This window comes from Prenolepis imparis, unplaced genomic scaffold (assembly GCF_030444845.1).
Source record: "Prenolepis imparis isolate NDT839.2.m4 unplaced genomic scaffold, iyPreImpa1.0 SCAF_11, whole genome shotgun sequence".
NCBI classification, from domain to species: Eukaryota; Metazoa; Arthropoda; class Insecta; order Hymenoptera; family Formicidae; genus Prenolepis; species Prenolepis imparis.
Genome location: NW_028141169.1, coordinates 12,598,033 through 12,622,616, shown reverse-complemented (window position 1 = coordinate 12,622,616; position 24,584 = coordinate 12,598,033). Strand labels below are relative to the sequence as shown.

The 24,584-nt window shown below is 35.7% G+C and overlaps 1 protein-coding gene across 7 annotated transcripts; it reads right to left on the bottom strand.

The window, feature by feature from the left end:
* Positions 1-1,074: 1,074 nt before the first annotated feature.
* Bdg (sodium-dependent transporter bedraggled) lies at positions 1,075-24,554 on the bottom strand. Of its 7 annotated transcripts, none has more exons than XM_083050331.1 (13): positions 23,551-24,554; positions 20,886-22,279; positions 10,554-10,735; positions 8,539-8,755; positions 7,870-8,123; positions 7,549-7,772; positions 7,282-7,438; positions 6,844-7,124; positions 6,412-6,543; positions 4,198-4,425; positions 3,907-4,104; positions 3,691-3,738; positions 1,075-3,483 (listed from the first exon to the last, which is right to left on the bottom strand). In XM_083050331.1, the coding sequence occupies exons 2-13, from the start codon at positions 20,948-20,950 to the stop codon at positions 2,530-2,532; spliced, it is 2,940 nt and encodes a 979-aa protein (XP_082906457.1). In that variant the 5' UTR covers positions 20,951-22,279; positions 23,551-24,554; the 3' UTR covers positions 1,075-2,529. The 7 variants fall into 7 exon arrangements, with proteins under 7 accessions (XP_082906457.1, XP_082906456.1, XP_082906458.1 ...); XM_083050330.1 differs by having other exon boundaries at positions 20,886-22,454; positions 23,872-24,554; XM_083050332.1 differs by having other exon boundaries at positions 23,872-24,554.
* Between the last annotated feature and the right edge of the window lie 30 nt (positions 24,555-24,584).

Below are 24,584 nucleotides of genomic sequence, written 5' to 3'. Positions count from 1 at the left end.
ATCACACATTTAATTTAACTTAATTATATAAATATTTATATGAGACCACTATCGTAAAAACGAAATTATTAAATATTGAAAGAAAAGTCAAATTCTTAATGAAAATGCATTCAATGTATTTCAAATAAGTAATTAGAATGATTAAACTTATCACACATCTAATTTAATTAAATTATATTAATATTGAAATAAGACCACTATCGTAAAAATGAAATTATTAAATAATGAAGCACGAGTCAAATTCTTAATGAAAATGCATTCAATGTCTTTCAAATAAGTAATTAAAATGATTGAAATGATCTTAGATCTCAGTTATTTAAATTGTATAAATATATAAATGGAACCAATATCGTAAAAATAAATTTATTACATAATAAAGCACGAGTGAAATTCAAAATGAAAATGCATTCAATGTTTTTCAAATAGATAATTAAAATGACCTGAACATCTGCTCTTAAAAATGCGATTATATATATATTTGAATAATTTTAATTCATAATTTTTAGTTTTATATAGTTATACAAATATAATATAATAATTATATATATTGTTATCATTTAGGTATACATTAATCTAATTTACTATGTGTTACATCGAAAAAAAATTTATTATAATTTCTTTGAATATTATTGTTGAATTTAATGTGAAAAAATTATCGTTATAAAAAAAAATGTACAGTTTTTTTTAAAAATATTTATATCAGATAAAATTAATTTCATAAAAATGTGATACTATGATGTAAATAATATGTTATAATATTTTAAACTCGAATATTTTATGACAGAAATCAGCTGATAACTGTCAAAAAGTATTATGACATTATTTAAAACATATATTATTATTTTAATTTTTAATTTTTATCGAGTGTTAATAAAAAATATAACTGCAAAATATTACAATAAATTACTGAATACTATTTTGAAAAACGAGCAGTAAAATATATAACGTATATACATATATGCAATTTATCGCGATTTATAAAATTAATGTTAGGTAAATTTTTACATTCAAACATCATTTTTCTTTCTCTGTGCAATAAAAAGGACTTTGGAGAAATGATTAAACGACGACATATTTACAAGAACATAAAAATTTTATTATGGTCCATAATATCAGGTATAACAGTTACACTTACTTTACGGAAAATTGAATATCGGAATATTTACGCTATATAGAGTACATATAAGATCTTTCATGTGTTTACACGAATATCATAATTTTCTTTTTAATGCTCGATGGCTCTCAATCGAATAAAGATATTATGGAAATCTCGTTACGTAATAATTACGAAGCGCTTTTGCGGCAATATTGTTGAATTTATCAACAGAAAAAATACATCGACAACACTGGACGGACTATACACACTCGTATTATAGTAAATCAGCATTAATCAGGCTAACGAATGAAATGTCTTAGCGAGTCTACGATCGATTTTAAACGTATAACGTAATTTAATTCGCTAAAATTCGCTGCACGTATTTACAGAACTAATTACGACGAACAAGTACACAGGTATATTATACATATGGATGTTATCCGCCCGATTTTCGATAAAAAACGCCGATAATACATACATGTGAACGAAATGAACTTCGAACACATTACCATTAAACGCTTTCGTAATTAAAAAAAAAACTTCCAGTCTAAAACGCTAAGAAGCTAAGGAATTTCAATGAATGTATCTCTTAATTATCTGAATTATATTTGATTGTTTATAATTTATTATTCAGTCATTTCTTGCATATAAGTTTTAGGGGAAAAAAGAAGGAAGATAGGTGACCAGTACTTCCTAACATGATTATTAAATACTGCATCTCTTTATTACAATAACAGCACAATAATCTATTTTGATCGATCATTAACGGGAGGACACAGGACCTATATTTACATGACTGTGTTATTAGAGTCGCAATTTCTTAAATCAGACCTTGATTTTTTTTTTATTAATTCCAATAAAAAGAAATTTGCATCATCTCATCATGAAATTAAAATTATACAATAGATCTTAACATTTAATATGCAAGATTCGTGGCAGAGGTTCGAGATATTCAAAAATGTGTGTGCATCGAATCATCGTATCATGCGAAACTTTATTCTCTCTCTCACTCTCTCTCTTTCTCTCTTTCTAAATATATAACGAAGATATATATGTAGTATATATATATATATATATATATATATATATATATATATATATTAAGAAATAAATATCGTAAGAGAACACAAAAGTACTTTCCGAGTAGTAACAGACGTATGCACATGCTCAGGCACACAAGAACAAGGTAGAAGAACAAACGTTCTAATTTCGGAGGGAAGAGAAAAAGAGGATTCAAACACTGAAGATTATTAGCGACTCCGATTAACAAGATACATCTTCTTCGTCTACATTACAAGTAGAAAGTTATAATTTCTTAGAAAGGGGCAGCACGAATCGCTAACCGGAGTCAAGAGTCCTGATCCTGAAAAAAAAAATCAGCAGGCTAAGTGAAACTTAGCCGCGACCGAGCGATCGGTTTCTTCTCTCTCAGTCTATATCACAGAAACGGAATTCTCCATTTCGCTCGCAATCTTCTTTTCATCGTGATTGCTGCCGTCGTTGCCATCGTTGTCGTTGCGGCGACAGTGCTCGTCGATCTGTACGCCGATCTGGACTAGAGACGCGTCCTTATTCGATAGGATCAAGGAGTCCTGGCCGATAGGCGCGGCGGCCTCGACTAGATTCTCGACGGACGCCGCCGTCGTCGGCTCCTCGTGGCAGAAGCTCCTGCGCAGGGACTGCTGCGTCCTCGCGGTGCCCCTGCGTATGCTGCTGCGCAGCAGGTTCGCCACGTCGGCGGCCGTCAAGTTCGAGGCGGACAGAGTGGCCGGGTTGAAGCTGTTCGCTCGACGACCTCCCCGGTCGACCAGCGTCGATGACTGAGTCCGTTCGATCGCGCGCGACCTGTCGATCGGGATCCCGATCCGGCTGGCGCGGTCTATGGTGTTCGGCCTGACCTGTCGATGTTCGGCCGATAAGACGAGGCCGTTGTCCTGCTGTCCACGACCTCTTCCGATGTTGGTCACGTCTGGCCGCGGCTCCAAAGGCACGTGGATCGCGACTTGATCGCGCGAAATCGCAGCCCCGCCGCTCTGGTTCATCTCCACCAGCACGGTCGCGTAATCGGGCGGCGGAGGTGGAGGTGGTTGCTGCAACGCGGGTCTCTGTCGAGGCCCGCTACCCTCCCCCAGGACGTTCGCGAGCCTCCGCACGCTTCGCCGGAAGCTCTGGCGCAGCATCTTCGCGATCCTCGCCCCGGTAGCCGTGGTGTAGCTCGGTGGTGGAGTGTACTTGGGCGGTGGATCCTCGAACGGGATTTCCGTGGTCGCGGCGGGCAGGATTCCGTTGCCGTGCAGACCCCCGGTGCTGGAGTCGTTCCCGATCTGGGTCTGCGCGTCCCGAGGATCCTCCGGCTCCAACGGTGGTCGATAGAGTAATTGAATTCTCTGCAAAAAAATAAAACGGATTGGAGAAACTGGATTCTTATTTGTATACCGGTATATATAAAAGGCAGGAAAAAAAGATATTTAGGGTGGGATATTAAAATCACCCTCCCTACAGGAAGTATTATAAGGAGCGTGTATCAGTGTTTTGTGATACAATCACTGTGTGTAACACGTGTTCGTTTTATGGAGAATTTAATGACAACTTACTCCATTACACTGTTCACAGTGATTTATTGTTACTTCCACTTGTTCGTTCTGGTTGTCAGCACAAACAGAAAGATAGAGGTTGAAGGATAAATTAGTATTTTCTGATGATTTTCAGAGATGTTTTATAATTTTCTATTTTTTTCTTATTTCGCGCAGGCGAAAATGATGCATTTTCCCAATCGAAACGTAGGTTGTAAGGTCATAAATAATACTTACGTCGAATATATCGGGTGGCCCATTGTTGAGATATCGGCACGTCTGTATGACAGCCACTGCTGGTATCATCAGTATCGGTATCAGCTGAATCGCCGTGCCGAGTTGCCTCGCCCAAACGGCCCAGTAATCTCTGGATGTGCGACGATAAGAGTACAATTCCCGGAAACCGCTGCTCTTGAATATCGTAATGCTGAGAACCTGAAGACGTCATAAGACAATAATGACCAAACCGTCTACTGATGTGTTGATAATGATTGAACTAATATTTCTAAGTAATAATTGAATTTTTACCATCAGAGTGACGGGAAGAACGACGTTCCAGATGAAGGATAACAAAGGTCCGGCCCAGTATCTGAGGCAACGTCCGGTCGGTGGGAATAATTCGGCGACGACCGCCTCGCCGGTGTGCGGACGTCCGCGAACAGCAAACACGGCACCGACTTGTATCAGGTATAGGACGATGATCCACCATACCCCGCCGACGGTGTAATCGAGATAGTAGACGACGTAGATACCCAGCTGTAAGTATACAATAATAGGAATAAGAGATATAACTCGTAGCTCTTCATCATTAGAATTGTTATATTTTAAGAGTAGAATTTTTATTATTATATTATTCATAAAATGTATTATCAGTATTCCCATCATAATTGATACCATTTATCATCAGTTTTATCATCATTAGTATCGTTAGAAATGTGTTAATAATTATTGAGCAATCAGTGACGTCATCGAGGCACTAGTTCTTATATCCTTCACTTGCACGTCCAAGAACATAACGTTATTCTTGGTGTAACTAGCGTGTCTGCTTAGCGTGGTGTGTGGAACGAACATGTACAGTCCGGATTCTTTATCAGGCTCGTTAGAGTCATCTTTATCCCGGCCTATGGTCTTCACGATCTTCCTAACGTCTCTCGCAGGATTGTCCTGGTCTCGAAGGATCACGACGGCTCGGAGTACGCATGGCCAGTCCAACAGGGGATCCCACTTGCCACTCTCCACCCGCAAGCAGCCGATAATGTGGCGATCCTTCCACTGTCCTTTGCCGTTCAGGAATAACTCCATCCTCAGAGTGTAACCGTATTCCTTGTCGTAGAATATAGGGCTGTAAAGGGCGCAATCCTTCTCCCTCGCTTCTATCATCTTCTCCTTATAACGGTCGATTCGCCATATAATGCGGCCGTTCGTAGAGACACCTTCCGCGCAGGAACACGAAGAGCTCAAGGACAAGGAAGGTACTTCCGGCCTGCAACTCTCCGCGATCAATTCCTCGATGTACTTCAGATTCTCCCTCATCTGAAACTTGAGACCCTTCTGGTCCGACTTCTGTTTGGCCGAGCTTTCGGAACACTTGGCAATCTCTTCCGCGAAACGCTCGAGTTTTCCCGACAAGGTGTCATGCTTGGACGTCAGGTCTTTCGAATCCTTACACCTCATTTCCAGCTCCAGTTTCAAATCGTTGACGCGCTGCGAGTGTTCCTGCCACAGATCGCTCGCGCGTACACTCTCCTTGGCGACGAACGTCTTCAGGTCTTTCAATTCTTTGAACCAATCCTTCGATATACCTTTGTCTCGCTTGTCGTCCGTCAATCCACCCTCGAATAGCTTCAACCGATCGGATATCTGGCGAAAGCTCGAATCGGCGCGACGTTGCATATCACCAGTGATCATCTCCAGATGGTTCAGTCTCAGATTCAGTATCGCGTCGTTACTACGATATTCCTCGATCGCTTCTGCGATAGTCGACTGCAACGCGACGAGAGATTCCTGCTGGGAGTGCAGTAAGCTCAGGTTTCTCGAAAGATCGTCCTGCAGACGAATCCGCTCCTTCTCCCCCTGATCGATAGCCAGACGCAGCAACGTCAACACCGAGAAGACCTTCTCCTTCCACACCGAATCCTGTAGATCCCTCATCTGATTGTTTCTCCTCGACATTTTCCTGTTGCAAGATCTCCGATGTTCCTCCAGGTTCCTGCGGGAGACGTAGACCCCGCACTTGTTGGGACACTCCTCCAGGACCGACGCGCATTGCGTGATGTGTTCCGTCAGGAACTTCTCGTCCAAGAAATCATTGCAAAAGTAGCAGGGTACGCTGCGACGAACTATCGCGTGAACGTTATTGCTCATCTTTCGTCTTCGATATACGAAAGCCCTCGTGATACTGCGCGCAAAGCGCACAACTAAAGCTCGCGCTGATAACAATTATTCACTGAGCAAACGAAAGATTGCTCGCCCTGATAAAGGCAGCTTCGAATGAGATATAAGATATAAGATCGAGCTGCGTAGTTATTAGACACTTGTAAGTCGCGTACAAATTAAAATGCAATGTCGGTGTATAATATGTATATGTATATATTCATAATTAACAATATAAATATTTACACGCAACAAGTATTTTATTTTATCAATTATATCTTTAGATAAGCGATAAATCCTCTCCCTGTCGAACAGGGATTAATCACTCTCTCGAATCGACGCGTACTATTATAAGAAATTCCGACATACCTCCGTAGCCATAGGCAATCCGAGTATGTAGGCACAAGCGCAGCTGAAAAACGTGATGGTGGTCTCCCAGAGTTTCATCATCTTCGTATTAATCGCCATTATACCGGTTATCACGCAATGCCAGATCGCCAACTGAAACAATTAATTAAAGAAGCACTCTTTTATACTATGATTAACTATTAAAAACTAGGTTGACCTTGAAATAACCTTGAAAAATTATCTTTAGTCAAAATTCAAGATTATCAACCTTTTTCTTCCTCGAAATCTTTTAACTTTTGAAATATTTTCTCTTCACAACAATGTTCGACTGTATAATTAATTAAAATGGGATATTTTAGATAAGATAATAAAACTATACACATGTTCGGATGTGCAGTTAATCGCAGTTTCTCTCATTTATCGGGAAAGCTATAAGAAAGACACTATGTCTACCTGTTGCGCGATTCCAAATAAGATGAGGATAAAATAAAACAGGACCGCCCAGAACGGTGACACCTGTTCAGTGCCCAGCAACGCCAGTGTCGCGGGCACCAGTTCAGTGGCCAGCCGCAACACCTGGTATCCGGACTCGATGTTCGTGTCCGCGCCGGGTCGTATTACGCGTTGACCAAGGAGGAAGGACGCGTGGGACATGAATCTCTCCGGGGTGCTGCTGTAGCCCGATGGTGCCGGTTTATTGGCGAGCCTTATAAACGTGTATCCTGATATTCTCTCTGCGAAATCATCCCGAAAATGATAATGCATCGAATTATCCAATTAAGTATTTAATAATCAGAGTCGAATCCAATAATCAAGCTTCAAATACAAACTCAGGTTAATAAGAGTCAGGCGTAACAAAATTAAGATAATATGCAAAAAGACTGTACTTACCAAAGGAACTAGTAGTGTAGATGTAACCGTGATGCCTGAGAATGTGTACGCAGGTATTCGCTAATAAAGCCCCGAGTAGAAGCACCAAAAACGTCAGGATCACCACGAGAGTCGTGTCTCGCTGTAGGAAATGCTTGTGCTTGTTGTGAGCCGCTATCTGAAATTGGCAGATGAAGAAAGGAATTCAAAATCCGCGAAAGAGAGAAATTTATAAAATCGAACGGAAAAAGTAATTATGCAAAAAAATAATAACAATAATCGGCGTACCTGCATAGCGGCCGCACCGAGTAAACCCCACGTGAGGAAGACCTCGTTCGAGGCAGCCACCCATGACTTTCCGTTGATGAAGAATTCGCTCCAGACGGTGGCCGGGAAAATTTGGCTTATCAAGCCCGACGGAGTAAGTCCTAGCAATTTTGTGCAAAGGACTAACGTACCGAACACGGGGACCAGCGTGAAGACGTATACAACCTTTCCGTAAGATCTCAGCCCTGAGTAGAAGAAAATAGGAGTAATCAAATTTTTTTCGCAAGCTTTGATGATGACAGATTTATCGCCTGCAGTCAAGATTTCTTTTTTAATATTCACCTTTACTCAGCGAAACGAATACAATCATCCAGACGACAGCTAGGTTGAAGGCCACTTGGAACTTTAACGTGACTACACCGGGATCGGCCTCGTTCAAGTGGTGTCTCTGCAACACGGCCCCGCTGAAGTAATCCGGAACGGTCTCGTGTAATTTGTACGAAGTGGTAGAGTTGTGCGTAGGACGGTTGTCGTCTCGATAGAGAAGAAACGGCTCCGCCCATCGATACCTGTCCTGCTTCGTTATGAACGAATCTCTGCAATCAATGTACCAGGTGTTTCGTCCTACTTGATCAACATGCCGTGACATTAAGATCTGATACGCATATCATTAGGAGATGGAAGCTCCAGAGAAAGAGGTATCGAGATCGAAAAAAATTACGAAAAGTCATATACCAAATATAATATGTAATAATAATTTTTATATGTCGATCTTCCATCACTTCTTCCACATTTCTTTGTTCATATTTTGATTTTAATTCTATTTTATTTTTAATTTTATTTAATTCTTATTTAATTTATTTAATTTATTTATATTTATTTAATATATTTGTTTAATTATATATTTATTTAATTAATTTAATTTAATTTATTTAATTATCACGCGTATAATATATTTTATCATCGCGCGAGATAGATATAAATACTTCAAGGTGAGCATCGGAATAGTACCTGAAGTAAACGAACATCCACGATACACCTACTATGCTGTAGATACCGATAAAGGCTTGTGCGGTGAGCAGGGCTATTCCGACACCTTGAAAAAGCGGCGAAATTCTCCACATATCCACGGAACCAGCCGCCAGTCTTTGCCCAAGACATACTTGTAATGTCAGTAACGGGATGCCCAGTATAAACGATAAAATCAGGAACTGTACAATGAAATTTGCTGTAAGAAAGAAGAAACGATGTGAAAAAATCTCATTTTATGTAATAAAATAATTTATATACAATATATGTATATATAAATAAAATAATTATATATATATACATAATAATTATATTATACATATATACAATAATTTATATATACATATATAATAATTAATTTATATATTTATAATAATATTTATATACAATTTATAATATATTTATATATAATTATATTTATATGATAATTTTTTATATATAATATACATAAAATTATATATTTTTATATAAAATTATATAATATATATATTTTTTATATCTAATATTATGTAACAAGAAAAAAAAGTGCGATTGTCTATGAGTAAGAAACAATTATTTAAATTATAACAATTCTAACAATTATGTGGCTAATCGAGTGTCTCTCTTTGCGAAATCAATTATTACCTTCGCAATTAGTTTCGAAACTAATTATTGATTTTATCATATCGAAGACATGTGTCATAACTTGACGTGAGTTATTATCAACGAGTTATTGCAATTATTGATCTTGCTTTGATTAATTGCAATTAGAAATTTGCCTCGCAATTTTTTTTTGTACATCGTATTTGCAAAAAGAATCGACAATTTTATAAGATTAAAAGGCGAGTTTCAATTTCTCGCAAATTTCAATTTCCGATATTCTCATACGAGTTTCGCTAATAATGAACAAATGATAGTAGATGTCAATTTCGCGAGCTGAGAGTGTCGAAATGCGATCCAATCCTCGAGATAGGATAGATTGGTCTCAGTTTCCCTGCATCAACCCAAAAAAATTTACACACATGTCCTATACACGTCAGAATTTTCTTTGTTCCGTCTTATCACTGGCGGATCCTAAGTTTTAGGGTTAAATCCCGCCCTTCCAAATTAAAAAGAAAATTAATTCTGGTAATTTCATGATTCAATGCTCTCTATTAAAGATGTTTCAGGTCAAATGAAAAGAACTCAATCATTTAAATAATAAAGAAAAAAAAATAGAAAAACGCATGTAAAAAATTTTTTTTAATATATAAAAAAATTTATTAATAAACAAAAGAAAAGTTAACAAAAATATAAAAGCGCAAACAAAGATTTTTCAACTAAATTTTTCAAACAAAAAAAATAATTTTTTTTTAAACAAAAAAAATTAAAAATTAAAAAAAAGTAAATATATAGGATCAGAAGTTAGATCGTGTCGTTGATCCTAGAGTAAAAGCTAAGCGTGCTACCAAGAAAAATATCAAATCAAATAATTTTGCCGAAACTCCCCTAACATTATTGACGTTCAGGATTCAGGATTCGCTAATGCATCTTATTATATCTTGCACAATCGTTCGTAATAAATTTAATGGAACTTTAATGGATCATGACATTCTTGTACGATTGACACATGCATATACAGGGTGTCCCAAAACGCATAATTGACCTTTCAGGGGCAAATTCCTGGGATCATTTGGAACCGATTTTTAAGCTAAAATGTCGAGAAAGGCCATCATTTTTTGCATGTTCTCAATTTTTGCTATCATGTATCTTTGTAACTTAAATTAAAATTCTATTAAAGTAAACTCTACTTGAAATTAATTGAAGAATGTGGTTTTGTTAATATTTTATTTCTACAAGACTTAGCTTGTGAAAAACCCTTTACTTTCAATCGCTTATAACTCGAAAATTATTGGTGCCTCGACATTTTCGCTGAGAAAAAATCGCCTCCAAATGATCCCAGAAATCTGCCCCTGAAAGGTCAATTATGAGCTTTGAGACACCCTGTATACATATAAGATATATAAGTACATTCTCACCTCCAAACTGTACACTAAGAATGGCGAATCTACTGATATTAAAAAGTCCCAAGGTGCAGCTGAGACACGCGAGGGCCGAACTAAGAGTGTGCGGCCACTTCCCGAGAGGATTCTCATCTTCGTCGTCATCCTCGTCCCTATTGTCGTTTCGCCTGTCAGCCTCCCTTTGCCTCTCGCATATCCTGTAAGTAAGAAAAAAGAAATGCATATTAATTATTAATATGGATGAATTTCGCACATCGATATTCATATTCAACAAAACTGACAACTCTTAAGGCTCCTGGATCCTCGCCGCGGCCATGTTGGATTGTGACGTCAGAGGCGAGAAAATACACGCTGAAAATTCTTGCGTGCCATTTTTAAATAAAATGATATTTCGATGAAACAACACTACAAATTTTTTTGGCACACTTATAAAATTGTCCGAAAACTATGCTTTTGCCTTGACAGTTAATAAACAACCGTAAAATGAGTGTGATATCGGACTTTGTCATGTGGAATGACTGCGCATGCGCAAAGACCAGACGGCTTGGACTTCATATTACAGTCATTTTACAGTTGTTGATTGATTATAAAGGGAAAAAGATAGTTTTCGGACAATTTTACAAGTGCGCCAAAGAATTTTGTAGTGTTGTTTTATTGAAATATCTTTTAATTTAAAAATGGCACGCAAGAATTTTTAGCATGTGCTTTCTCGCCTCTGACGTCACGATTCCGACATGGTCGGCGAGGAGCCAGGAGCCTTAATTTAAAGAAATGCAAATATTTTCTAATTTGCAATTTATTTTAATTCAACTTGTCAGTTCAAAATAGACTTACTCATTCGTTTCAACTTAGTTTTTGAATTTTAATTCTTTTAATTGACTTTAATCTCTAAAAGAAAAAAAAAAGACGCGAAGAAAGAGATTTAAGATTTTAATATCGACAAATTTATTAATTGCTTGACGCCATAGATAAATCGACTGGATAAATAATACGACAATATGCTTCTCGATTTCCGATCGCGGTCTGCAAAGCTGATGTCAATCTAAAGTCACGTCAATCCGCAGCAAAACTAGGTCGAGTGCAATTTTATCGCGTGTGTTGTGCCTTATGTTGCGGTGTCTCAATACGGAAAAGGTCTTATCGTCGTCTGCGATCGTATAAATTTATCGGCATCCGATCAATCAACGAGACAGATTATATTATAATCGGCAAAGAAATAAATTCTTTAAGGCAAGACACCGGTATAAAAAATTCGTTCTACCGAAAAAAAACTATCATCGTAGGCCTCCATTAAAATTGGCAGGAGCGAAAACCTATATCGCTCAACCCAACTTCTTCTTCTTCTTCTATAGTTTTAATTATAACTCTCTAATAACCAAAAATGATTCAATCTTTCCGGCCAAAGATATCTTCCCAAGATCAAATTCATGAGAACCTGATTTGCACTCAAAAATAGGAATTACTTCAACAGAAGACACGCGCATAAATACGTTTTAACACATTCGTACTCGTCCAAGGACAACAATAGACTTTTGTATTTTCCAACATAATTCGTTGTAGAGGATAACGATAAACGGACAGTAAAGAGGCACCAAACCCAACTTCTCTTTCCCGTTTTAAGAAGGGGAAAGGTAAATTAAACACGGTGAATTATGCCATGAGCGAGCACTTAATGTAATTATTCCAACGGAGTCTAAATCACAAATGACGTCAGACACACCCCGTAAATCGCGCGATAATGGCGATAACAGATCCGGCTGGTCCCGTTACTATATCGGATAGATACATAGATAGATAGATAGATAGATAGAGAAAGAGAGAAAGAGAGAGCTAGAGTGAGAATGAAAGAGAAATTTCACGAGGAATCTGTCAGTGTATTATTTTATTGCCTCGAAATTAGCGTGCATTGTTTTATCGAATAAATATACTAAATAACTTTTTTCACACATATAAATGTGTCCGCTTTTTTTCTTATTTCATATAAAAATAAACGGACAATGTATTCCAAAAATTATATCATCGTACAATCATACCTAAAGAATATATACTATTGTCATATATAACATGATTCTATATATGTATACATATATGTATATACTGTAATAAAGAAAAAACACACAATTTTTGAGACGTTTCAAACAATTTTATAAAAAGTTAATACAATAAAAATTAATCTGTTTTTAGCAAAGCTATCAGATACAATAAAAATGTTTTTAAAAAGATTTTTATTTTATAAAAAAATTGATGTCACCTTGAATAGGATCACCATATTTTCTTTTTATATAAATTGATTCATAACAATATTCTGCATAAAAAGTTATAAGAGTAAGATAGTCAAAAAGAATAGTTTATACTTTAATTAAAAGACTTATACTTTAATTAAATTATGAAATATCTCGTAAAATATTAATTTTCCAATAATTTTACCTCAATACTTTTATGCACAAAATGAGGGGATTCAATTGGTGTAAAAAAAACAAATAGTTGTTTTTAAGAAAAATACGTAATTTACAACTAGTAACTGCATACTTTTTCTGTTTTCTTTACACCAGTTGATTCCCCTCATTATTTTGCATTTATTGCATTATTGTGCATAAAAGCATTGAGATAAGATCATCGTAAAATGAATGATATTTTACGAAATATTTTATAGTTTATGTAAGATTATGTCAAATTAAAGTATAAAATATCTTGTAAATTATTTATACTTTTTGATCATCCTACCCTTATAACTTTTTATGCAGAATATTGTGAGGAATCAATTTATAAAAAAAAGATGATAGGTCCATTTAAAACATTCAAGGTAATATTCATTTTTTTATAAATTTTTTTATTTTATGTGATAATTTGCGTAACAGATCAATTTTCACTATATAAACGTTTTTTTAAACTGTCGGAAACGTCTAAAAAAATCTTGCGAATGCTGATATCTACTAACAAATAATAATTATTTGATAAATAATTAATAATTAAATATAATTAATAATGTATTTTAAAGCAGGAACGAGATTTAACAGATGTTGTTTACGTATTTTCTTTTTTATCTTTCCACGAAGTATATCTAACAGCGTAATAAATTTGTCTGATTTAAAATATCGACACATAAATTATTATCATATGCCATTTATTGCATCATGACGCATTCGAATATAATTTTGGAGGTGTTTTTTTTAATATTGATCAACTACATATTTGAAAAGTGCACGTGTCATTAATTACTTCGCGCAGCGATATCACGTATTCACGTCAATTCAGGCATGAATAATAAAGAGACGAATATACAGGGTGTCCCATTTTAATCTATCACCCCTCGTAACTTTGCAGAAAGCGCGATCGTAGAGAAAAATGTTTCATACAAAAGTTTTTTGACTTTGAGGGGGACATAAGATGGTGTCATTGGTTTGACCTTGGATAGTCGTTTGAAGGTCACGTGAAGGTCACCTTCAATTTCTTAAATGGAACTCCCTATTTTTCATTGCATATTCTTGTAGCTTATACCTCGAAAGCTTTCCAAAACCCTATATATGAGTTATTTTTTATTAAGTACTTTGAGACTTGAAGGTTACAGTATTTTGACATAAAATATAAAATATCTTGTGAAACATTCACTTTTCGGTAATCTTACTGTAATACTTTTATGTACAGAATATTAAGACCAATTAATTGGTGTAAAGAAAACACATGATCACTACGATCGCTTCCTGCAAAGTTACGAGGGGTGATAGATTAAAATGGGACACCCTGTATATATCCCTCGAATATATACAGCTCCCACACTAATAATCTGTATGACATAGTTTACATAACATAGGATACGATCTTATCGATCAATTATACATCATGTATTCTGTGCTATTAAATTCGATGCTATTAAATTGATGTACGTATACATATAAGATATTGTTATCTCGAGAACTCTATGCAAATTGATACGTTTCCTTGTGTGATACGGTAGAAGATAAATAATACTACAAAATATAATGTATCTTTAAATTATTATCTGTCAAGATATAGATCTCTCTTTCTCAATAATAATTTCTATAAATTTAAAAACAAATAGCTTTTAAGTAAGTAGTAATCCATTAAAAACTTGATTATTTAGCATTTACAATATTTACATTCCATTCGATTGCAGGTACTTTATTAAGGAAGTTTAATTTCGACAGGAGAAGGTCAGTCGATTTTAACCATATCTCGTCGAAAAAACAACTCATAATTTAGTAAAGTTAAAATTATGCACTGGCACGTAAAAATGTAAGAAACAAAATTTGAATGAAGATTAATGATATTTATGAAAATTAAAATATCTATGTCCTTGATATCTTTTGGGAAAAAAACGATAGCATCGAGTACAAAGGGAATAAAACGATTACGAGATGTAGTCACATTTGCCTTTCTCGAACATAAAAAAAAAATATCGGGGCCCTACCGAGTCTATAATACTGACAGGGGAAGGTCTTACAATTTATTATTGTTAAGGCTCCTGGGTGCTCACCGCGGCCATATTGGATTGTGACGTCAGAGGCGAGAAAGCACACGCTGAGAATTCTTAGATGCCATTTTTTAATGAAAAGATATTTCGATTAAACAGCACTTCAGATGGCTTTAGCACACTCTTAAAAAACCCCGAAAACTATCCTTTTCCCTTTATAATCAATCAACGTCTGTAAAATGATCGAGATATCAGACTTTGACATGCGGAATGACTGCGCATGTGCAAAGACCAGACGGACTGGGCTTCATAATATTACATTTTACAGCTGTTGATTGATTATAAAGGGAAAAGGATAGTTTTCGAGGTATTTTAAGAGTGCGCTAAAGCCATCTGAAGTGCTGTTTCATCGAAATATTTTTTTATTTCGAAATGGCATCTAAAAAATTTTAGCGTGTGTTTTCTCGCCTCTGACGTCACGATTTCGACATGGTCGGCAAGGAGCCAGGAGCCTTAAGAAGAAATGGCCGATATTTTTCCTCCTTACACATTTTTGCGATTGACGTCACAGATGCACGCGAGTCGTTAGGAAGGTCGTTCCAGAAGACCCTCGAAATATCAAGAGGTGGACGGAGGTGGCGATCGATAAACCGACCGGCACCTCCTCGTGGTCACCGCTAAATGACCGCGAACCCCCCCTCCCCCAGTTCGTTAGCGATGCAATTCGTGATTAGGCGCACGCGAATTAACCGCAGCCTCTTTCTCTCTCTCTCTCTCTCTCTTTCTCTCTCTCTCTCTCGCACTCTGGTTTACGATTCGACGCGGATTTGCGAGCCTGGCTCGGTCAGTCCTGGTCGGTCGATCGAGGGTTGGTCACGTCACACGATGAAAATATCCCGCTTAAAAACGATTTCAACCAGGCGAATATTCGGAAAAATCGTGCAAATCACTGATAACTCGAACTGGTAAAAAAAAATGCAGGGGAATATATAATTAAACTGCGTTTTTTATTTTTTCCGAGTTTTTAATTTTCCGACTTACGACTAATTTGTAAACTTGTTTCAATTAGAATGCCAAGTTTGACTTGTAAATTTTATATGATTATTTTTGTCGGGAAAGTAGAGAGAGAGAGAGATTCGCAGAAGATTCCATTCAAAGATTACGTGAATCTTTATTTTTTATTTAACAATAACATTACTAACTTATTTGAAGAAATGTTTTTTAATTTGTATTACATAATAACCAGCTGACATTGTCCATACTGGAAAATAGATTTTAAATACCTTTCTTAAACTATGCTTTTTCTCGCTAAATCGTCTATTAATATGCAGAATCAATCAAGCATCAATCTAGATATTAAAAAATATGATAAAAGAATTTTTAATGTTGAAAATTGAGGAAAAAAATATGAGAAGAAAAAGAAAATAATTATAAAATTAATTGTTTCGTATCAGTGTTTCGCATTATTTTTGTAAAATAAGCTGTGTGTATATATATATATATATATATATATATATATATATATAATCTTATAACTTTTTATGCTGAAAAAATGAATGAAAAAAAATAAAAAAAAGTGCGTAAAATAAATATATATATATATATATAATCATGTGCGTAAACTGCATTAATATGTTTAACAAAAGATAACTAACCATGCTTGCCAAGTTATTTATAGAATTGCATATTTATTATATATATATAATCAGGAAATCACTTTTATATGACTGTTATTAATATAAACATCAGAGATAAAATTAGCATAAATAATCTATCCAATCTGAAGAAAAAAAAACACGCGCAGACAAGATAGGTTTTTTGTTTGATTAATCTGTAAAAGTACACTCGATAATTGTATGAGGAAAAAACTCGAGACGTGAATATTAATTTGCACTGTGACTTTAAATACTGTCCAAACTTAAAAATAATAAACAAATCTTTTAGTAATATTCGCGTATATATATTTTTACATTTGCATAATTTCGAAATATTTTTGTCAAACGAGCCGTAGGAAAAATAATAAAAGTTCGCTGATAATAATGGATTATTAAACGTCATTTCAAAAATTATTTTCGAAAATTGGAGTTTAATTACAAGTATAAGATTGCTTTAATCATCTATAGTTCCTTTTTTTCTCGTTAATTAGAGTTTATTTGAGGAAATTGTTTGAAACTTGTTAACATGTTAAAGGATAAGAGAGATCGTTATTTAAAAAATGTTTTAATCACACATAGGATTAAATTTAGAACGAAAAAAAAGAATAAATAAAATATGAATAAAATGTTATCAAGTTTTTTAGAAGAGATGTAATTTATCGAATATTATTGCATGAAATTAACGTATAAAATTCGCGACATTTTATTACATTAACCCGGACGTCCGCATAGTTTCGTCCGAGCCGCATGTTAAACGAACTATAACCAAGCAATTTTACCTAATTCTACCTAAATACCGCCTCTCTAAACTGGTTAACTGTACTATGCGAGACGCTATCCGGCAACCTTGATCCGCATATACACAGGATTTGCCTCGGATTCGATTTGACAGTTCGTTGAAGTCTCCGGTACAGCTTCGAACAATGACATATTTATTTTACTAGCATTCGAAAAACTGCGTTTTTCCGAAGCTAGTAAAATAAATACACTTATTTTTCCACCGCACAAATCCCCGAATATTATATCTGTACTGAATAAAATGTACGAGAGATATGTATTTTGCAAGAGCTTTGAAACGCGATTTGTTTTATGAAAAGGTACACATTTTGCCCTCGTATGTCGATGGAGAAGCGTCAATATTTGGCAGCGAAATAAATGAGCCGATTTATTTTGAAAGTGATAAAATGTACTTTTATTTGTTCCTCGAAATAAAATAAAAAACTCGATCTCAATCTTGAAATTAAAAAAAGAAATCGAGGTTGACCTGCAATTAAACATCTCCGCGAAAAAATCTACGAGAACACGAACAGAGAGAGAGAGAGATTGTAAGAAGAAATATAATATACATCGCGTGTGAAATGTGCAGTAAATGTGTCGCGTGTTTATAAAAAGTATCGAAAGAAAACGTGTATTATATATTCGCGAAACAAATATCTTCATGTATCTTAAAGCTCGCGATGCCGCGTCGTTCTTATAGGCTGTATGTAAACACATATAGCCAGGCATTTTCGATCCACTCCCATATATCCCACGTTCACTTGACACACATTACTTTTTTATCTAAATGTCGTATCCAATCCTCAGTGGAATTACATCGATGTTGATCTTTCAAGGAGAGGCCGCAAGGTCGGGACACATCGCGATCATTTTTTACGAAAGAGATGTCGATGACCGATGGATCTTTAAACCCGAATAAAACGTCGATAAATAGATGATTAGATTATTTATCAAATATATCGCGCGACCAATATCATATTGATATGGACATCAATTTACAAATACTTATTGTTAGAGAAAATTAATAAAATTTTACGACGAGAAACAGGAACGTAAATGTATTTCGCGAATCTTTTTATCAATCAAAAATATTAAGCACTAGTTGCGAACATTTTATATTAATTTATGACGTACGTAAAAAGAACAAATAAATATTTTTTTACAAATTTTTCATTTTTTTCTTAAAAATTTAATTTTAAATTAATTTTGAATTTTAATTGCAAAAACACTGTACTTAAAATTCAATGAATATTTATCGCATCGAATGTAAAAAAAACAAATGACTTTTTACCACAAATTTCAGCTTTTTTCAAAAATTTAATTTAAAATCAAATTTGAGTTTTATGGAAAAAACACTCGATTTGGGATTTCGACAATTTGGAATTTGTCACGTCGAATGTACGATGCACATAAAAAGAACAAGTGACATTTTTTCACAAATTTCAGCTTGTTCTCAAAAATTTAATTTAAAATCAATTTTGAGTTTGAATTGCAAAAACACTGCATTTAAAAATTCGATGAATATTCGTCGCGTCAAACATAAAAATTGCACGTAAAAAGAGCAAATAAAATTTTATCACAAATTTCATCTCTTTCGCAAAAATTTAATTTAAAATCAAATTTTATCTTTTTTCAAAAATTTAATTTAAAATCAAATTTGAGTTTTAATCGCAAAAATACTCGATTTGGAATTCGACGCAAAAACACTGTACTTAAAATTCGACGAATATTCATCGCATCGAATTTTTTTCACAAACTTCAGCTTTTACTCAACAATTTAATTTAAAATCAAATTTCTTTTTTCAAAAATTTAATTTAAAATCAAATTTGAGTTTTGATCGCAAAAACAGTACTTAAAATTCGATGAATATTCGTCGAACGTACATACATCGTAAAAAAAAATTAATTCAAAATCAAATTTCATCTGTTTCTCAAAAATGTAATTTAAAATCAAATTTGAGTTTTTATCGTAAAAACACTGAACGAACGCGAGCGTACATACATCGACGAGCCATTCCTTTATCGAGTCGATATAAAACATGTCGTAAGACAATTCGACGAGGCGTGTCGTCGGCCGGGATTAACGTTCCTCGACTATAGTCCGACATGGCTCGTTAAATCGCGGAGTCGGAGAATCGCGTTGGGTGCAACGACTGTTCGTCGCACGGTCGAGTGACGTTACGCGACGAATCGCGGTTCCGTCGGCTCTGTAAACTCGCGTGGTAATCGAGCAACCGTAAAACCGAAGGCGAAAGACCAAGGACACCGCGACGAATGGACTGCAATCGCCATCCTTTAATAGCCCCTCGGACTCGAAAGGGGAGTTTATCCTTCGCATCTCCCGAGCAAACACGATTCCCATGCGATAACAGAATCTCCCGCATTTTACCACCTTCGATCGAAAGGTGACGAATAAGTTCGTATTAATTGCTTTAGATAATTAGTATCAAATTGTCAATCATGTTGCTAAATAAAGTCACGCTAAATAAGGTAAAGCACTCCAATGCAATCTTGACGTCTAAAATAGCACATGAAGTATTCTGGATCCTCGATATAAAATAAAAATTAAAAAAATATATATATACAAGGTAATTTATTTTAATCTTAATAAGCAAATACTTTGAAAATATATAAAACAAAAAGACTTTTATAAAAAGACTTTCCAAAATAATTTCTGAATAAAAGTTATAGAGGGGAACACGTATAATGACCCTGATTTGACCTTGTAACCTTTAAGATCATTTAAAGGTCAATCTAACTTTTTTAAATAGAACAACTCTATTTTTTTTATATAAATTGATTCCTCACAATATTCAGCATAAAAAGTTAAGAGTAGAATGACCAAAATATGAATAAAACTTTGAATGTAACTGTTAATTGCAAAAATAATTTTTTTTCTTAAAAATATATATAATCAACAACTAATGTTATTAACTTTTTATGCCAAATAAAAATTGCGAGGATTCGATTTAAATAAACAAAATTAGGGTAGCCTTTAAATGATCTTAAATAGTCATCACAAGATTAAACCATCATCATTCTGCGTCTTTCTCTATAAGTAGCATATAATTTTTACTCGGAAGTCTTTTTATAAAACTGTATATTTTCAAAGTATTTTCCTTAAAATGACTCACTCTGTACAAATAATATGTAAATATTATATTTCGCGAGACTTTCCTCTTTCTCTTCCGAGCAGCTCGACGCGCTTGATCGAGTCGAGTAGAAACATCCTGCTACGAGATCGTTCGCTAATCAATATAAACGATCGGTAATAACAGTATGAGTTAATTGAATATGGGAATGGGACGTAGCGTAGGCACATCTCGATCAGAGAACCTAACCGCGGTTTACATACATTAATTATTTATTTAAGCGTGACGCAACACGTTTCCACGATTTACGATTGAAAAAAAACCACGGAACTCTCGCATTATTTTAATAAATCACGCCCACTAATATCTTTCGATATATATATATATATACCTGACGCGATGACGTCGCTGACTGCAATAGAAGTACTGGTGGCAGATCGTTGGATCGTGATTCATTCTCGTCTTTTCGTGCACAAACCGTCTCCAAATCGGTCTTCCTCGCTTCTCCTATTCTCTCCCCATAATCATCACGCACAGAAATAAGTACAATTTCCTCGACATGAATTCTCGTCGTCCTTCCTTTCCTTCGTAGATAATCGTTATGTAAAATTAACCCTGATCTCCAAGGTGTCGCGAAAGAGCGACTGTTCAATTAATCTCTAAGTTTCTGACACGAGTTTCCGTTTCTCTCTCTTACGCAATTAACATAGCTAGTTAATTAATTTCGTTGTTTCTTCGGAGAAGAAGAATGACTTCCCTTATCTACGAGCACAAACCGAATATTCCCGATTCTTGAATTCCTCCTTCAAATGCGTTACATAACCAATTAATTCTACACTTCTTTTTTGATACTCGTTAATGTATCCGAAATAAGTTTGTTTCCTTGTTATGTGTTCTTGGATACTAATCTCAAGTAATAAATTCACCGTTGCGAGAAATCAAATTCTTTAATTATCAAATATCTCGTTCTTCGTATCCTATACACTTCCGTTTATATACTAAACGAAACCAAGTGAGGAAGAAGCTCTCTTCCTCTTCTCCATTCACTTTTTGACCATCCTATACTTACAACTTTTTATTCCGAATATTACGAGGAATCGATTTATATAAAAAAATAGGTTGACCTTTAAATGACCTTGGGTAGATGTCACAAGGTCAAACCAGAGCGGCCTCTTTGGTCTCGTCTTTTTTCCCGCTTTCTCGCTTATCAAAGGAATTTGAGTCCGCGGAAAAGGGTGTTATGATCGAGACTTCGACGACGGCGACTTTAACGAGCAGCGTGAAACAGTCGGAACAGTTAAACTCTGTTAAACAGTCAGTCGGAATAGTTGAATCTCGAAATAATGCGGTCACGCGCGCCTGACTCCTTTATTTCCCTCACGCACCTTTATTTCCATCTCGCTTTTCTCGCTTTTCTTGCACGTTCCGTTATTCCTCACTCGTTTAGCCGAACAATACCGGGATTGCTTAACCCTCTTCCCCCTTGGTTTAACGATTTGTCATCCTCCTCTTCGGAGACTATAGTCCCGCGGACTATAATCGCGGGAGTTCGCTCGCTTAGAGTCGCGAAAAGCAGTAACCTTTTGTCTCCTCCAGAAAGGTGTCTAGGAATCCTCCGAGGAGACAATGAACGTTCTTTACGAGCGCCGCGAATGCGTCTGATCGTACCTTAAAGCGCAAACAGGCTCTTCAGGTTCTCAGAAATCCTTTCTTCTTCCCGTTCACACGATTCTTCATAGATTCGACACGTTAATCTCGTTATTCCGAGGCCACGAGCGTGAAGTTCTACAGTTTAGGACAAAGAGAAAATATTCAAATTGTGTTATCCACGCACTGGTTTCTCTCCGGAAAATGTATTCGTACTCGTTCGAAAATTATCTTCGCGTCGAAAGGAATCAGGTGTAAAATGGCGATTTGATGGATTCTCGAGCTTCTTCCCTTCCATCGCGCAACAAACAATCTACGCCGAGAATAATAATGTATGTGTGTGTGTGTGTGTGTGTGTGTGTGTGTGTGTGGGTGAGTGGGTGTATTAGCTTATATAGTCGCTTAGAAAAGTTTCGATCCGCTCAATCTTCCGCGACGAAGAACAACAATTCTCGCGAGCTTTGCGACGCAAACTTTACGAGAGATCGATACGAAAACGTACGTGCTATACACACCGCAATGCGGTCACGTCGGACATCATCGCGAATAGCGATGGGACTAAGTCCAGCTATCTCTTACAGATAGGCTCGAAAAGACAAAAAGGAAACAGTAGACTTTAAAGTAGACTCGAATCTAGTTCGAGATAGCTGGTGAACAATCTATAAGTACCTCGAAAAGCAGTACTTCTACAAGTACATTTAAACTTGAATCAAGAATTAGTAGTCTCTATGATTATACTTTAAAAAAAAACAATCCTTTCAAGTAGAGTCAAACTTGGTCCGAGATAGATTTGAATTCTACAAGTACCTTAAAAAAATAGTACTTTTAAATACATTCGAACTTGAATCAAGTATGCTCGAATTTTTTTGTGAGTACTTATAAGAAATTTTACGTATAGCAAGTATCATAAATAGATAGATCTTTTTTATCTTAGAGTTCAAATACTACTTGTAAAAGATTCGACTCTCTATTATGAGTATTTATAAGTACTATTTCGAATCTTGTAGATACTCGATCTAAAATTCAAATATCACTGTTCTAGATTCTTCACAAGAGTACAATACATGAAATATTATTTGAATCCTAGAAAATAAAACTTGATTATTTTCAATTAGGATTTTTAAGTATATATTGAACTTAATCCCATCTCTAATCGTGAATCGTGCGATTTTTCGCGAACTTTGACGAAAAAACAGAACCGATGTTCAATTCAGATCAAAAATCCAATTCGCGTTGGAGAAATAAAATCCATCGAAATTGCGAGATATCATTGTTAATGAATGAATTAATTTACATATCGAAAATAGAAATGTCAGCGAGAACGAAGATATCGGACGAGGTTTCGAGAAATGAGGAGCGTTGAATTTTTTTTTAATATGGCTGAATTAATTAGCGGGACGACACACTACTATAATCTTCTACAATGCATTTTTTGCAACAATGTTCGTGTTCGCTATTTTTCAAAGTTTCTTTTGCATCAACAAACTTTCCTACGTCTGCAAAAACCGACTAAATCAATTTTTTTCTCGAATTCTTCAGAGAAGACTTCGAGAATAACATCACTTCGATGTAAACAAGTTTGCACATTCATTTTCCTTTCTTTCTTGTTACGAACAAAAATATCGCGAAGGCTAATCTCGATTACAAATTACTTCGATCGTAATTCTCAGTTTGTACTCGGCTCTTGATTAACATTCTCGCATCGACTACGAGCTTCTACGAGATTTTACCGTCGTTAATTCACTATCATTTGATTCGTCATCAGTGCGAATTATCATCCAAGAGTCTCTTCTCCATACATTTAAATTCGAACTTTTCTCTCCGCGATTTTTCTTCTTTTTTATGGCAATTATGACAAAGATGGCGTCGAGGCGATTAATTCCCATCCACCCATCACATCGCGAAAGAAAGCTTGATTATCAGAATGACTTCGGGTGGCGAACAAATCTCACTTATCACTCTCCACTTTTATATATTTTTTTTTAATTAATCTTTTTTAAATTTCCAAATCGGAGATTTTTCTTCTCGCGAGGCAGATCGCAAAGAGGCTGCCAATCGAGTTTAACGAGTTATCCAAAGTTATCTCACTGGTCTTTTTCTCTCTGGACAGAGCAAGACAGACCAGTCACTGATGATTGTCAAGTTTATCCCGAGAGGAAGACTTACACCTCGGCTATGCAAATCTTCTCGGAGCGATTCAGCGTCGGAATGTCTGTACTATATTCTTTCGTTCCTGCCGGCCAACTGTCAACTGTCACGACGACGAGCAGCCCCGGCCAACGACGACTCCCGAGTCTCCCGGGCCGATGACGGACGGTCACGTCACGCGTTACTCGCGCGAGCGGGAACCTTCGACGGAGACCAGTTCGTACACGGCGGAGCGACGTGCCTCAACTGACGAACTGACTCCGGCTGAATCCGACCGCGGGACGGATCTCCCGAA

Excerpts from the sequence above, each read along its gene's own strand:
- Bdg (XM_083050329.1), bottom strand. The coding sequence starts at position 20,950 with ATGAATCACGATCCAACGATCTGCCACCAGTACTTCTATTGCAGTCAG. Across the intron at positions 6,544-6,843 it reads TATTTGGAATCGCGCAACAG|TTGGCGATCTGGCATTGCGT; the intron begins GTAGACATAGTG and ends TAATTGTTTCAG. Across the intron at positions 4,105-4,197 it reads TTCTTCCCGTCACTCTGATG|GTTCTCAGCATTACGATATT; the intron begins GTAAAAATTCAA and ends TGACGTCTTCAG.